Source organism: Eptatretus burgeri, chromosome 15 (genome assembly GCF_056783735.1).
Source record: "Eptatretus burgeri isolate ZD-2024b chromosome 15, Ebu_testis_v1, whole genome shotgun sequence".
Classification (NCBI taxonomy): Eukaryota; Metazoa; Chordata; class Myxini; order Myxiniformes; family Myxinidae; genus Eptatretus; species Eptatretus burgeri.
The window spans coordinates 35,378,213-35,394,651 of record NC_140975.1 but is presented as its reverse complement, the minus strand read 5'-3'; the positions used below and the strand labels follow the sequence as shown (position 1 = coordinate 35,394,651).

Sequence of the window (16,439 nt, the reverse complement as noted above, 5' to 3'; positions counted from 1 at the left end):
ACACATATAAACATGAGGTGGGAATGGAGGGGAAGCCGTAGCCAGAAGTATTCCTGGGGGTGTGGGGGAGTGAGGGCAGTGCATGGAGAATGAGGAATAGTCTTTGATGAAGAGAGCAACTGCTCCACCAGCACGAGACCGAGACTCCGGTTTGTCATACCAGAGGAGAGAGTAATCAGTAAGAGATACAAGGGAGTCAGAGATGTCTTGAAGGAGGAAAATTTGTGAAGCAGATTAGGTCTGGTTTTTCAGTGGCAACCTATATGGAAAGATCTTTCAGGTTTGAGCAAAGGCCCCAGATATTTGAGGTCCACACTGTTAAGGAAGAGGGAAGTAAAGGCTAACCCTAATAAGGTTAGGTAAAGGAAACGTTGAAGAAAAATTGAGGTGAATGGTGAGTTTGGATCGGTAAACGCAGAGGATAGAAAGGGTAGCGAACGCAGAGTAACAATGATTGCATAAAATTCAGAAAAGGAATGGTTGAAGTAACATCGTGGAGGTGTATCGTGAATTTGGATCGGTAAACCCAGAGTGAAACTGATGGGTCGATGAAAAGTAACAGGAAGAGGAAGGGGTCGAGAGAGGCGTGGTTTTGGGAGGTGTACAGTTAGAAATGATACAAGGAAAAAAAAATTTTTTTTGATGGATTTTTGAAGATTTGGTAAGATTAGGAAATGGAAGGTTGTAGAAAGAAATCATGAAGGTAATGGTGAGAGTGGGTCAGCTCAAATAGAAGGAAGATGGTGTGACGGTAGGAAGAGGAAAAAGAAGGATCAGTGCACGTGGGTATGGAGGGAAAAAGGGTTTTTGTTTTTTGTTTGTTATTTTTTTAAATTTTAAGACAAGAAAAAGAGGGTGTAGTTGGGAGGGATAGATGGGGGGTGGTGGTGGTGGGAAAAGTGGGAAAATAGGAACCGATGGCAATAGAGAGAAAATACAAATAAAAACGATCATACTCCGAGATGGGATGGATGGATCGGCTTCAAGGAAACCCAATAAGACAAGATCAACGGAAACTCACAAAATAGCACAATTTTTGAAACAAAACCGAACTAGGAACACACAGTAAACATGTCGGTAAGAAAATAAAGTCAAAACGTGACAAATAACGACCGCAATCTTAACTTTGAGAAAGTCGGCAGAGACCCCTGAGAGAACAGGCCATCGCCTCAAAACCCGGAACCGGATATGTTGCCAAATTTCCAATATCTCAAAACCTGGAACCATAAAAGTTACCATTTCCCCAGAAAAGGAGAAGGCTTGCCAGGCATCCATCATTACCCTCCCCTCCCCCCCCCCCATAGAAAGCAGGGATATATCAATGTGATGCGAGTTCATCAAGAAAAGTTATCGGCAGGATGTGAGCTTGCTTGAAAAGCTGTAACATGCAGCTAGCCAGAAGTTTCCACAGTAGTGCTTCATTCCGATATATGGAAGCTGATGGACAACATGAAGCCGGAAGACCACAAGCCGGCTACGGATGTTGATGAGACCTTGGCTACCTTCAGCAAGTGGCAAGTAGGTCATGACGGGTTGCAGCCAGTGTTTCCCACTCCAGAAGAAGTCAACAGTACTCTTTTGGACTGCAACTAGAAGGTTTCCAGGTGGTTGTAAACATATCATTTTACGCCACAGCATGGAGGCAATGAGATTATTGATGACGAGAGTTCCTCCACAGTAGGAGAGAGGAAAGAGAAGTCCTTTCCGATGGGATAGTTTCTTCATTATCTTGTCCAGCAAAGCTATCCAGTTCTACTGTTCAAAAGTGTCGTCTCCCAGAAACACTCCGAGGTATTTGATACCATTTTGCTGCCAGTTCATTCCTCTTGGTAGGGCAATTGGTGGGCAAGCTCCAGGTCTGACCCAAAGGGCTTCACTCTTTCTTTTTTTCCAATTCACCTTGCCTAAACAAGCCTGACAATATGTTTTTAATGCCTGACTCACCACAGCGACATCAGCATTATTATTTACAAAAATAGACATCATCTGCAAAAGCAGAAATTTTGAGTGATGTCATGAGAATTGATCCAGTGAAGTCAGAAATGCGTGTACATAATTGGAGCAGAAGAGGTTCGATGGCGAGAGAGTATAAAAGTCCGGATAGCGAGCAACCTTGTCATACTCCCCGTTGTACAGCAATAGGTCTATACAATATTTTGTTAATTTTGAGAACACTTCATATGTTACAACATAAAAGCTTAACATATATGAGATAAAATTCAGGACAAAACCTAAATTTTCTAAAACTCTAAAAAGGTACATGTGGTCAATACAATCAAAAGCCTTTCCTTGGTCAATAAAAAACTAGACAACATTCTTGTTAAAATTGTAACAAAACTGATTTGTATCACAGATAAAAAAAAAGACATTATCAAAAATAGTACATCCAGGGATACAAAAGGATTGCTATTCTCCGACTAGTAGATTCATAAAAGGTTTCAAGCGATTGGATAAGGATTTGGTAAAGTTTTATAGTCCGTACATAAAACAGAAAGAGGACGCCAGTTTTATATCAGTCGAGAGTCTCCTTAGTTAGGGATTAAGTAGGTGACTGCTCTCCAGCAACTCCATGGCAGTTGTCCATCCATAAAACATTAATTCAGGACCTGCAGTAGGTGGGGTCCAATGGCGTCTCAGAAACACTGGAAAAATTTGCTGTCAGTCCATCAAGTCCAGGGGCTGTCAAGTTTTAAGGTCATCAAGACAGTAGTAAGTTCAGACAAAAGAAGAGGAGTCTCCAACTGCTGCTTCTGGTTCTCCGTCAATGTTGGAAGATTGGAAACAAGTTCAGATCGAGCATCATGGTTTCATGTCGTGTTGCATAAACAGTTGGTTAAAATGACTCCAAGTACATTTTCTGATTGGGCCATCCTCACAAAGGAGTTTCCCATAATGCAGCAAGCGTGTTGTCACGCTGATGAGGATGAGGTCTCCTTTCGGAGGTTGAAGAAAAATTTGATTTTGACATAGAGGTCATGTATGCATTTCATTTTTAAGAGTAAAAATGCATTTTGTGCTCGCTTCTCAGATATGGAATCGAGTCAAGATGTTTTTACATTAATTTGTTGTCATATTGCTTGGCAACTTGTGCTTTTGATTCTCTGGTGCTGCTCTTGTAAATTGCAGGATTAATTTTCGAGTAAGGTTACAGTTTGTTTGTTTTTCATTCTGAACGTCATATGCATGATACTGTTGACTGAAAAGTCCAATGTGAGTTTTGGCATAATCTCACCACTGCTTGAGGTTTGAGTCTTACTGTACTCTGTAAAACAAATATAGTGTTGCGGTTCTGCAAAACCACATGCCTCTAAGGCAATGGCACTCAACATACAGTGATCCCCAGGCAGTTATTCCGTTAGTCTCCGTGCAGTTGGTCCTCCCCTCATGTCTGGTGGGTTAACAGGACGAAGTGCGTTGCGTGGGTCTCATAACTATCTCTAATTCATATTCGGATTCCTACTCCAACCCTTTCCTTTTAGCCATAGGACATAACAAGCATGCAAGCACACACACCATTCAATAGGAAATTGATAATAAGCACACCATGATACCTCCCGTGGCTTGGATCCACCACATCTCCTTGACACACTATACCACCCGCGCACGGGAATCGTGCGCCATTATTTCATTCAAATCTGCGTGCCAATTCCCAACCGGCACCTCACTCACCAAACCTCACCACTTTGACCACAAATGCCTTCCGCACACGGAAAAAATATTCCCGCACCCCCCCCCATACCTCTGCATCCCTACAATTCACCACTATTTTGAGGAGCACTACATAAAGTATGAAAAAAGATGTCCCTACACACGACATCATCATGCAGTGATGTCTGCAATAGCAGGAATGCACCAATAATTATTGGAGCCTTTTTTATAACATACTAAAACTCATGGAAAAATCATATGATCGAGGATAGAGGATAAAAAGTTTATTTGCTGATTCCTATGAGAGGGAGAAGAATAGATTAACAAGAGTAGGAAATATCATGCAAACATGGCAGTTTCGTGTGAGGTGTCTCACTGTCACCTAATCTAATATATAGAGCCGAGTTAGTGTCTGTTGGTCTGTAGGTGGGTCATAAGGGGTGGAAGAGGAAGTGGAAGGGGTGGGGTAGGGGGAGGAAAGGGTGGGGTGGGAGGAAGGACCAAGTGTTGGCCGGCAATGTCATGTGCCCCTGTTTGGAGGATATACATGTTAACAGTGAATTAAAGAATTCTGTGTAAATACTTGAAGAAATGTTGAGGTTGCATTTTGAGGCTGTCATATCCAGAAAAGTACCTCATAATCTGGGCATTCATACATGTTTAGTCTCGATACAATTTAATAGTATAAAAACATTTTAGAGCAAATGACGACCTGTGTTAAACCTGAGGTCGAGCGACACTAAAGATAATGTGGTCTAAAAAGTGCATGACTGCCATTTTTGCCATTTTCTTTCAGAACATCATTAATTGGCAGCACCCAGGAAAGAGTACAGATAGAATACATTTCTGTTCAGATATATGGTAGAATGGACTTACTATTAATGATTTATCATGAAATACCAGTGACACATATGTTAGTCAGTTTGGTGGTACTTTCACTTTTGTTTCAGAGAAGTGGTGACAGTAAATGACACACCACACACACACACGTCATTTTTTCTGCAGGTTTTTCATTTCTCAAACATCAACATGATGGCACATGTAAAATTTAGTTTTGGACAAAAAAAAATCATGGAAAAAAAATGACCTATCTTTCACATTTTCTGCAGAAAAAAACTGATTGTCAAATTCCAAGCACATTCAGACAACAGAAACAATGGATACAATTACTATGGGGGGAAAAAAAAGAAGAAAAGAACGAGATGCAAACCTCAGCCATAGGCTGAAGGTTATCTTGCCAAAAACAAAAATATTTATATCGTCAATGACGTCAGCAAAAGATTCTGTCATCAAATTATAGCTATATCTGAAAAGCACTCTTCTTGGGCTTCAATTTGAGGTACTACTCGATATTGTTAGTCAAAGATTTAAAAATGACCTTCATGATCGTCAACTTCGACCTTAGGCGCTAACCATGAAGGTCAAGGCCGATCGCCACCAAAAACTAATCAGCTGAGCGCCTATCGATATACTATATATCCACCAAGTTTGGAGATGATCCGATAAAAATTACTCAAAAGTTAAGGGTTTCGTTGATTTTGATGTTTGACCTTCTGGTGACCTTGACCTTCAACATTTTGTGTGTCGAAAGCTATTGCGCTCACGAGTATACATGTCAAGTTTGAGAGCGATTGCACGAAAATTGTGATCTACAGAGCGAGTTGAAACTTGAAAATCAATTGTAACAAAAAAATAAATACACAAACAAACCGACGAAAAAACAGATCTTGCAAAACGCTCTGCGTTTGGCAAGATAATAAGCACCAACGGCCCTTAGTTTATTCAGGTAAGGAAAGAAGACGCATCATAGGGCCTGTCACTTATTGAGGTCAGATCATTGAATTTGAGAAAAAAAAAATTTGGTGAAAAATGGCAACTAAAAAAAAAAATGCATGTTGCAAGATTACTGAAAACACACAAGTTTTACATAAATTATATTAGAGTTATCATTATACCAACTCCAGACACTTCCAGAGATGCCAACTTTTGGAAATCAGAATTAGGGAGGATTTTCAACCGACACCAAATAATGTGCGCAAAGCGCACATCTCGAGCGCGGAGTGCTCGACCCTTGCGGCGGGGTCCAGGGCCCGCCTTAGGGCCCTGGAAGCTCTGGGGTTCTAGACGCTCTCTCGTGCCCTCTGAGCCCTATTTTGGAGCATTTAACATGTTAAGAATTCCCACTTTTTGAACAAAAAAAGGGGAAAATTGTGCACTTTTTAATGTTACATGTATGTTAATACTAGTAAGTTAGGGGACAATCAAAGATTAACAAAAAGCACAAAAGAAGCAATATTTTTCTTACCTTACTGGCTGGTACTACTGCTGCTTGCTTTTTCCATGGCAGCTTTGCTGAGTGACAGCTGTGTGGCTCTTTTAGCCCTTCTGATTATGTCTTTGCTGTATTCTCTCTGGTAGCAAGGGGTGCTGTCGATGTCACCATCACCGCCACTAAACAGACAGGGGAATTTCTTGATGAAAAACTCCACACAGTCAAACCCCACTTCTTGGTGTAGCTCAACATCCAGCACCTGAGCACGCTTGGCTAATTCATCATCTAGCGGCCAGGTTTTGAAGATATAATTGCAGGCTTTCACATAATATGAGCGAACTGCACTGAAGAAACCTTGGATGTCTGACTCACTCAGAGTGAAGGTGGATTTCTTGAGACTCCTTTGTTCCCTTATATACAGTTTGGCATCGTTCCCAATCATGAGGTCCTCATCATTGTTCTGATGATTTCTGTCAGAGAAGGGTACATTTACCAGAGCAACCGATGACACCGATGGTTTCAAAAACCGTACGAAGATATCTTTCAGAAGATCATTCAATTCTCCGTGCAGGAGATGAATACAGGGTTCGTCTCTTTGGAGCAGAATATTCCCCTTCTCAAAAAGCTTGTTAGCATATCGAAGGAAGAAACAATAGAGTTTTGTTTGTGGAGACAAGAACATCCTGTTGACACGTTTTTCTCTAGATTCCTGCACAGTGTTTGAGGAAGATGCGCTTTTAGTTGTAGAACTCGTAGTACACTTAGCCGCAGGGCGATCACACTTGCGTTTACTGCCAGCAGAAGAGGTCAGACTCGTAGTACCAGATCCAATTTTACGTTTGAGGAGAGAGCTCGAGGTAGGTGCAGCCAAGGAAGAAGACCTCTGATTCGAAGGTTTTGCTGAGCTTCTATCAAGTGATTTGGCAAAAGCAGAACTTAATTTGGGTCCTTCTTTGCCTGTATATGGAACTATCACAGTCTTTCTCGACTCTGAAGGGATCTGCTTTGTAGATGAACGTGATGAAGGGCCGGTGATGCTACCTGCTCTCAGCATTGGTTTTGGTGCTGTCCCTGCTGTCTTCTTCGCAGCAGATACTGCAGTGGTAGTGGTGAATGCTGCTCCACTAGTGCTTGATCCTGCAGTGCCAGTACTGGCAGTAGATACAGTGCCGTCCTTCTTGCTCGTTGTTAGAGTCTTGGCTACAGTTGGTTGCATTTTTCTTCGTACTTCTTCTTTGAAGAAGACGCGAAGTGGCTCCCACTGTTCAATCAGCCTGTCTAGGCACTGACCAAGGGACAGCCACCTTGTTGCGACATGGTTCAGAATCTTGTGTGTCGGGGCATCACAGAGTTCTTGCAGTGCTTTCACTCCTTTGACGCGTTTACTACTTTTGTCCAAGTAGTAGTAAATATCGATGAGAAAGTCATCTAATTCAATGGGTAAGGCCTGAGCCGCGTTTGGCCGTATTGTGCATCATATGGCAAGGGCATCCCATGATGTAGCACTCTGGATTTTGTTTGTGGATATAAGCAGCGACTCCTTTTGTGCTTGCCCACCATGACAGAGGCATTATCAGCACAAAAGGAAACACAATTTCCCCACGGAATTTTCCTGTCACTGAACTCATGATCAAGCAGTTTGAAAATGTTTTCTCCAGTGGAATCTTGTTTGCACGCAGGCAAACTTAGCAAACCTTGCTTCACAATCCCAGCACTGTTGTCATGGTACGAAATCAGGACAGGATATAGCTGGGCCTCACCACTGTCATTGCTACCGTCTGGAGCTAGGCTAAATGGAGCGAGTCTAGCAATATCGGCAACAGATGAAGCAGTAACATTTGACAACTCACCAATTACACTGGTCAACAACAAATTTGTTGTCTGCATTTTTTAAGCTGATTTAGGACGAATCTGATGCGCTGAATCCAAAACTCACATTAGTTTTGTTCAATCAGGTCAAGTTTTTGAGATATGGCCACATGTCGTTTTTTACATTTTTGTTCACATGTACGCATGTGTGGAGCATTTTAGAAGAAGTTGGTGGGGGTAAAATATCATGTCAAATAATTGTTTTAATTGGAAATAATATGACAAGAAGTATTCAGGTACGATAGTTCTGGGTGATTATGTCGGAAAAGGGATCAGTTTGAAGTCATAAAACCTCAAAATCTTCCAAAAATTGGTGAGGCAAAGCATAAAGTTCGTGGATCATAACTAAATTTAATGGGGCAGATTTTGTAATAATGTGATACAAAAAAGTTGTATTTCTTGAAATAACGAACTCTGAAGAATGTACAATACCTACATGCGCCAATTTATGACATGCGCTTCTGCTCAAGCTTGGAGTGCCACAGTACGAACCCAAAGATTGGAGACTGTTCATTGACAGCAGCAATCGATCACTGAAATGTGTTCTGCTACACAACGGCAACCATTTTGCCTCTGTACCCATCGCTCACTCGACTACACTGAAGGAGAAGTATGAAGCGGTGAAGTACGTTGGAGAAAATTGGTTATGATCAGCTTAAGTGGTTTATTTGTGTTGACCTGAAGATGGTGAACTTTTTGTTGGGACAACAGTCTGGCTTCACCAAGTACCCATGTTTTCTGTGCATGTGGGATAGTAGGGACCGTGCTCAGCATTACACGAAGAAGGACTGGCCTGTGTGGGAGGAATTGGTGCCATGCAAAGAAAGGAACGTCATCAACGACCCTCTGGTGGACAGAGACAGAATACTCTTCCCACCGCTGCACATCAAGCTCGGCTTAATCAAGCAGTTCAACAAGGCTCTGGACAAAGATGGTGACTGCTTCACTTACTTGTGCCAGGCTTTTCCAGGATTGACCATGGAGAAGTTGAAAGTTGGCATCTTTGATGGTTCTCAGATCCGTCAGCTCATCAGAGATCCAGAGTTCAAAAACTCAATGAACGAATTGGAACTGGAAGCGTGGAAGACATTTGTTTTGGTAGTGAAGAACTTTCTTGGCAACAATAAGGCCAGAAACTACGCAGAACTTGTCAACAACATGCTGACTGCTTTCAGAAACCTAGGCTGCAACATGAGCATCAAGATGCACTACCTATTTTCACATATGAACCGGTTTCCTGAGAACCTGGGTTCAATGAGTGACGAGCAGGGGGAGAGATTCCATCAGGACATGAAGGAGATGGAGACCAGGTATCAGGGTTCGCTGGGATGCAGTCATGATGGCTGACTACTGTTGGAATCTGAAGAGAGACCTCCCTGCCGCTGAACATTCCAGGAGTTCGAAGAAACGGAAGTTCAAGCCCTGAAGTTTGAACAGTGGTGACGCAACATGCAATTTACTTGTACTTACCTTTATCAATGCCCACCATTCAGATGACAGTAATCGATGTTTCTATCATGTAATCAATAAATGTTGTTGGAAAAACATTTTTTTTTTCTTAAAAACATGTTTAGGATGATATGTGTTGACAAAAATCAGCTGATAATGCCACAAAAATGTAATTGATTTTGTCACAAGATCTGATTTTTTCAAATAAACTTAGCACAAAAACCTGACCTGATGGAGAGAAACGGATGCCATTTCCTGATTCAGCAGTGCCAGAATACCCTAATTCACTAGTAGAAATCTAGACAACATTCAGAAAGTAAAAAATTGTTGACCAGTGTTCTTTTTTTCTTCTTTGTTCTTGTTTTTTTTTTTTTTTTTTTTCTTTTTTTTTTCTTGCTTTTTGTTCTTGTTTTTTTTTTTTTTTTTTTTTTTTTTTTTTGTTCTTGCACATCTTGCACATCTTGCAAGTTTTTGTTCTTGCACATCCATACTTTGAAGAAACTTTTGAATCTGGAAACATCTTTTGAAATAGAGGTCCAGCATGATCTGAGACTGATATGGGCAAGTTATGTTCCACAATAAATCCACTAAAGAGAAGTTCCGCTCGGGTAACATCCTCTTCCTCGCTTGTCCCTTGTTTGGTGAAATAATTCAGAAGTGTACCGGTACTCGTGCTCGAAGATCTCTCCTTTGCAATGTCTGTGTGCCGTTTGCTTCCAACGTGCTTCCGAATATCATCGCGACCTCCGTGCTCAACTGAAATATCAACGCTGCATACTGTACAATACGCATGATGAATTCCTCTTTCAGACTTTCGAATACACGGGTATTGGAGACTGTATTCGGTCTTGTACTTCTGAGACCATTTCTTGATCTTCGTAAGCTTCTTTTCTGCCATTCCGTAATCAACATCGAGGGTTTGAAGCATCGGTAACTTCGAAGTCGATGTTCCACAGCTGCAGCGCGACTCGTAGAACTCTAGCGGCTGTTAAATTAAACACCGCACGGTGGTCGCGACCGCCGGGCTGGTACGGGCCCCAGCTGCATGCAGTGAGCGTATCGCATGCATATACACTGTGCATACATACCGCATGCACTGTATTGCACACATACCGCATGCACTGTATTGCACACATACCGCATGCACTGTATTGCACACATACCGCATGCACTAAATCTCAGTGCATGATCGCATAAGCGAGATCCAGACCCAATGTTTCGCTGCTCCTCATTTGAATTTGCAATTTTTTACGTACAATTTGATAGCAGCGAACGTTATGGAGTTACCACATGCTATACGTAGCAGACGATGCTTTTCATTCAATTCTCATACTAGTACATTCTGATTAGTGAACAGTGCAAAAACATCAAAATTTCGGGAGGATAAGGATAGTGATCGTAAGGGCGGGAGTTTGGGTGAATTTTCGGAAGCCTCCCGATGAAATCGGGAGGGTTGGCATTGCTGCACTTCACACATCAGGTTAGGCCACTTATATATTTACAGTCCAAGCACCTCACAAATGAACGGTGACTACAAACCGGCTTATTGCATATGCTGCACACCGTTTTGGTTTTTCTGTCTTCCTTTCTGCTGAACACAACGCTTCTGCATTTGCAGAAATCCAGAGGCAGCGATAAGTACGAACAAGGGATTGATATCAAAGCCCTCCATGATGGCAGCTTTCACACTGTTCCTCATATCTTCCTGATGGAGATGCTTCTCAGCCCATGTTCGAGCAAGTTTACCTCCGAGATCACTCATGAACTTGCACTGGTTCATCTGTCGCCAGTAATTTCTTCTACTGTTCCCATAATGAATAAAACAGGTACACAATGCATGTAACCTTATTCGTACAAGAAAGGTGTAGGCAGGTAGTCTACAAGGCACGTACTTCACCGATGATGGCTGCCCATACACAGAAGGTACCGAGTGGGGCGTGTAGCTGATGTGAGGCAAACCGGGGGGGGGGAGGAAGGGGCGGGAATATGGTTTCACGGGGAGGGGAGAGAAGCGCCTACCCTCGTACACCTATCTAGGATTAAAGGGATAAAAATCATGGGTATAAAAAATTCCAGTCACCAGACTCATTGTCAGGTCAGATTAGATCTGTGACTTGCTGCAGGTACCACGTAAACCTGTACCAGCCTGTTTCATGGTCGGGTTGTCGGCAAATAAACCATCTTCCCCCACCAGGTTTACTGATGAGGAGGGTGCATGGATATGGACAACAAGCAGGATTAAAAACAAAACTCATTGTGAAGCAACAGCCATCCAAATCCAGTGCCCAACTGTCTGCGGATGTCCTCCTGCAGTTGCGTTACTTTTTTTTAGGAGGCAGGTGGCAGGATTTGCACTACAGGCACCATGAAACACTTCATTCCACAAAACCCACAAACACAGAAAAAAAACCTGAAAACCCACTCAGTGAGAGTACCTCATGTGCTGCTGCCCTTTGCAGGGCAGCTCACTGGATGACGGGATTGGGGCAAAGCCTTTGGGACCCCCATTCCGTCATAAAATGAGGAAAAGCATGGTGTAAACTTCCTGGGTCATATTGCGGTGGTGTGTGGTGGAGTGGTGCTGAGGTGTCATCCACCAGACGGTGGTCTCCTTGGGTGAACCTGAAGCGGTCCCAGTCGGATGGGTGCCTAGAATCTCCTATCCCCAAGAGAGATTGATCACCTGTCTCTGTTATCATCTGAGCTCAAGCGTTTGGACATCGGTGTTGCAGCACTCTCTGAGGTTTGGAGACCGGATAGTGGCAAGATCATGGCGGATGGTAACACCCACTATTGGTCTGATCGCTCTGATGGTTACCATGCCCAAGGAGTTGCTGTATCTGTGTCCAATAAGCTGACTTCAATGGTAATTGAGGAAACACCGGTTAACGAGCGTATTATGAGATGAAGGCTTCATCACTCCTTGGGTGTCCTTTAATGCTCCGACTGAGGTGAGTGATCTCACCGTGAAGGACGCATTCTATGCCATGCTCGAGTCTGTGGTTGATCAGTGCCCCAGACGAGATACTCTTCTCATCTTGGGGGATTTCAATGCATCGACTGGAACTGATAGGGATGGTTATGAGCCATGTGTTTGTTCCCATGAGTTTGGAATTGTGAACCACAATAGCACCAAGTTCCTTGACTTTGCAGGAAGTCACGGGCTTAGGGTGGCTGGTTCATGGTTTCAGCGCCCACAGGCTCATCGCTGGACTTGGTATTCCAACACTGGTGGTGTGGCAAAGGAGATTGACCATGTGCTCGTTGATGGTCACTGGAAGACGATCCAGAACTGCAGAGTCTACTGGAGTGCTCGGTTCCTCAATACTGACCACATGCTTGTTGTAGCAACTCTGAAGTTGCAGCTTAAATCCAGGAGAATGGTACCATCCCAGCCTAGGCTGGATGTTGGCAAGCTCAAGGAGAGGGAAGCTGAGGAGTTTGCGAACAGGGTGAGTGTAGATTTGGGGGGGGTGGGGGTGAGGGTCTGGGTACTTTGGGGAATCCTGAAGAGTTGTGGAATGTCTTCAAGACCACCATCCATGTTGTTGCCGGTAGAGGTCTTGGAACTCACCGTACGGCAAAGAAGAATAAAGGGACATTGGATACTATTGACCAGACTCACAAGGCCAGGCTTCAACATGACAGAGCCAAGCTGTTCAGGGAGTTGAGGCATAAAACTGTACGTGCGCTGAAGGTGGACAAGGAGGCCTATGTGCGAGGAAACCGTGAGGGGATAGAGCATCACCTGTGGTCAAATGATTTTCGTGCTGGAGAATTGGCACATTGCATTCCTCCAAGCCCATCCCTTGGTGTATTGCAGTTAGAGCAGAGGGTGGTGCGCTCTTGACAGAAGAGTCCAAAGTTAAGGCCCGCTGGGCTGGTTACTTTGAGTGGCTGTACCAGGCTGATCCACCAACCGTCAACTTGGATGTTGGGGGTGTTACTCTCCCTATTGCTGAACCTCCAATCAACTGTGATCCACCTTCATTTGGGGAAACAAAATGCGGTGAACCGGTTTCAATGGGGTAAATCTCCTGGCATCTGTGGCATCCATGCTGAACTTCTCAAGGAGGGTAGAAATGCTGCACTCATGTCATTGCAGGCAGTTCTTTGCTCCACCTGGAACACAGGCATCACCCAAACCGACTGGAAGAGAGGCCTTGTTTGTTTTTTGTATACATTGTTGAGGCTCGTATGACAGCTAACAAGGCTTGTTGTCCCTCTGGAAAGGGAAGGTGATTGCTGCGACTGCAACAACGACTGAGGGGTACCGCTGCTCTCGGGGCTAGGCAAGGTCTTTGCTCAGATAATAAATGATAGGGTTCACCACCATCTGCTTGAGCACCAGCATCCAGAGCAGTCAGGCTTTACACCAAAGAGGTCAATGATTGACCGTATCCTTGCTCTTCGGGTCCTCACCGAATGCAGACGAGTTTTGGCAGGGGCTGCTTCCTTGCAGCTTATGTTGATCTCTGTAAAGCGTTTGATTCAGTGAATTGGATGCCCTCTGGAGGATTATTGGTCTTCGTGGGGTGCCACCAAAACTGATCGATCTGATGTCTGAACTCTACTCTGGTACTGAGAGTGCTGTGAAGTGTGGTGGTACCATCTCTGACTGATTTCCAGTTGTTACTGGAGTTCGTCAGGGGTGTGTACTGGCCCCCACACTTTTCAGCACTTGTATTGACTGGATTTTAGGGAGGATGTCGGAAAGATCAAGCTGCGGTGCATCGTTTGGGAATGTCAAGATCTCGGACCTTGATTTCGCAGATGATGCGGTCATCTTTGCGGATACTTTAGATATCCTTTTGGGGGCCCTCGAGGTGCTGAATGAGGTGTCGGAGCCGCTGGGATTATGGGTTTCTTGGGTCAAAACCAAGATCCAGGCTTTCAATGACATCTTGGATGCTGCTGTCCTGTCTGTGTCTGTTTGTGGTGAGGACGTTGAGGTCGTGGAGAGATTCACTTACCTTGGCAGTGATATTTATGTCTCTGCTGGCTGTGAGTCAGAGGTCAATAGACGTCTGGGTCGGGCCTGGGGAGTCATGGATTCATTGGATCATGGGGTGTGGCGCTGCCGGTACCTGTGTAGGAGGACGAAAGTCCGAGTCTTCAGGTCCTTGGTACTTCCAGTCTTGCTCTATGGATGTGAGACTTGGACTCTGACCAAGGATCTGAGACGGAGACTTAATTCCTTTCGTACCAGGTCTCTTCGGAGAATCTTTGGCTATCGCTGGTCAGATTTTTTGTCCAATGAGCGGTTGCTGATTTGTTACCTGCATGGTCCGTGAGCGTCAGTTGCGGCTGTCGGGACATGTGGCTCGTTTTCCTGACGCTGATCCTGCTCACCAGATTCTCTCAGCGAGGGAGTCTCGTGAGTGGAGGAGGCCAATGGGCCGACCACGTTCCTCGTGGTTGCAGCAGGTTGACCAGCATCTCAAGGTGATGGGGATAGGCCTGGCATCTGCCTGGTGGATGGCTAGACGGAGGCCCCTGGAGTACCGGCGGAAAGTGGACGCAGCGACGCGCTGTTCTGGCACATGCTCCCATACCTGACCTGACGGCAAAGAGAATGATGTGAACACAGACACACAGACACAGACAGACACACACACACACACACTCGATATGTAGAAATTATGGAGAACCTATTGACATACTTTTTGTTTGTTACAGGGTCACAGACTAATGGAGGGTTTTCAGACAAATACACAACAGAGGACATAACGTCAGACACACAAAGTGGTGGGGCACGTGATTCCTTCCGGGGCATTCTGAGTGCCGGTGACCCCGTAACGAGGACATCGCTTTACTCTCTGTACTCAACATGGCAATTCAAGAGAAATTCCACGTCCCCATGTCGTGGGTGCCATACCACAAGCGTTCTCCATTCTGTGTTCTTTAAATTCTGAATGAATGTCCAACGGCTTTGGCAGGGTCACAATGGAGTCGGCGATCTGTGCGAGATTCACCGGAAGTTCTTATCTTCTTCTTCTTTTTTGGGGGGGGGGGGCAGTGGCGCTTTCAGAGCCGCGAGGCTCTCCACACGCCTTGCACCAAAACTTGAACATGGTACCCAAGTCGCCATTAGAATTCCCGAAAAATTTATACGGATTTCCCGCTCTCTTTGAGGAAACTTAACACCGCTTTAGAGTCGAGGGATACTTCTGGTTCAACATACTTATAATTCCAGGCGGATCCGACACTTTTATCCCCATCTCTCGAATATTCTGGATAAGACACCGTGTGCGTTCATCACAGAGCTGGATCGGATCATGATGGCACCAAATGGAACACTTTATCAAAAAAAAAATAAAAAAAAATATATATATATATATACTGTATATATAATTAATAAATAATTTTAAAAATAAAAATAAAACCACGAACCAGAATTATACGAATGTTTAAAATAACTAATAAATACGTTTAAAACAACTAATAATCATTCGGATCCAAAATCCATCGATATTTTTAAAACCATCATGTATTCAATTGAGGTGCGGATTCACATCCTCGCTTTCTCTTTATAGTGCAACACCCCCTGAAAGGACGTCATCCTGTACTGCCACACGGCGGCGGTGCAAGTAAATATGTCGTCAAGCTTTCCCGGACTAAACTCGCATTTCATGTTCGTCCTTGAAAGCTCGAAATGGAAGTCGTCCGAGACATTAAATATGAAGCTCCGTGCCAAATTTGGCGGTTCTTGCTGCCTTTGACTTTGTCGTGCAGTTATTCTGCAGAAACAGACGAAACACCGACGGATCGTCGCGATACTCACGAGTCACGTGCTCGGCCGATGGCCGCGGCGTGAGTCGGAAAACTTTGGACCCGTTCATTGGACCTTCCCTCGATGCAAGCGCACGCGTCACTGAACCCAGAGCACCTCCCAAGTCCTCCACACAGCGTCCCAGAAGCCTCCTCGAGAGGGCGTGGTCAGAAAAAATTCTCAGCCAATAAGATACAGGAACGTGTCACTTCGTGACACGTCACTCCTCCTTATTTGGAGCTTGCTCGTTATTTAAATATTTTAATGATACGTCACATCCTGTGCCGTGTATCTATGTGTCAAGCACACTTACATTGTACATTATTGTGTATATTTACATTATAACACATCTCTCCCTTTCTTTCAATGCAACGGGTGCTGGAGAAGTCTGCCTTTGCGTTGAAGCTCTGCACATTTCTGATACTGAGA

The 16,439-nt window shown here is 44.2% G+C and overlaps 1 protein-coding gene across 2 annotated transcripts in view; it reads right to left on the bottom strand.

The window, feature by feature from the left end:
- Nucleotides 1-16,221, bottom strand: part of LOC147011919 (putative RNA-binding protein 46) — a 37,445-nt gene extending 21,224 nt beyond the window's left edge. Inside the window, exon 1 of one of the 2 annotated variants that reach the window (XM_085857523.1) lies at nucleotides 16,023-16,221. In XM_085857523.1, the coding sequence (XP_085713649.1) occupies nucleotides 16,023-16,080 (58 nt within the window). In that variant the 5' untranslated portion in view covers nucleotides 16,081-16,221. Of the gene's footprint in view, nucleotides 1-15,422; nucleotides 15,535-16,022 lie in introns of those variants that run through there. The other variant, XM_085857524.1, reaches the window with a different exon arrangement.
- Nucleotides 16,222-16,439: the final 218 nt, after the last annotated feature.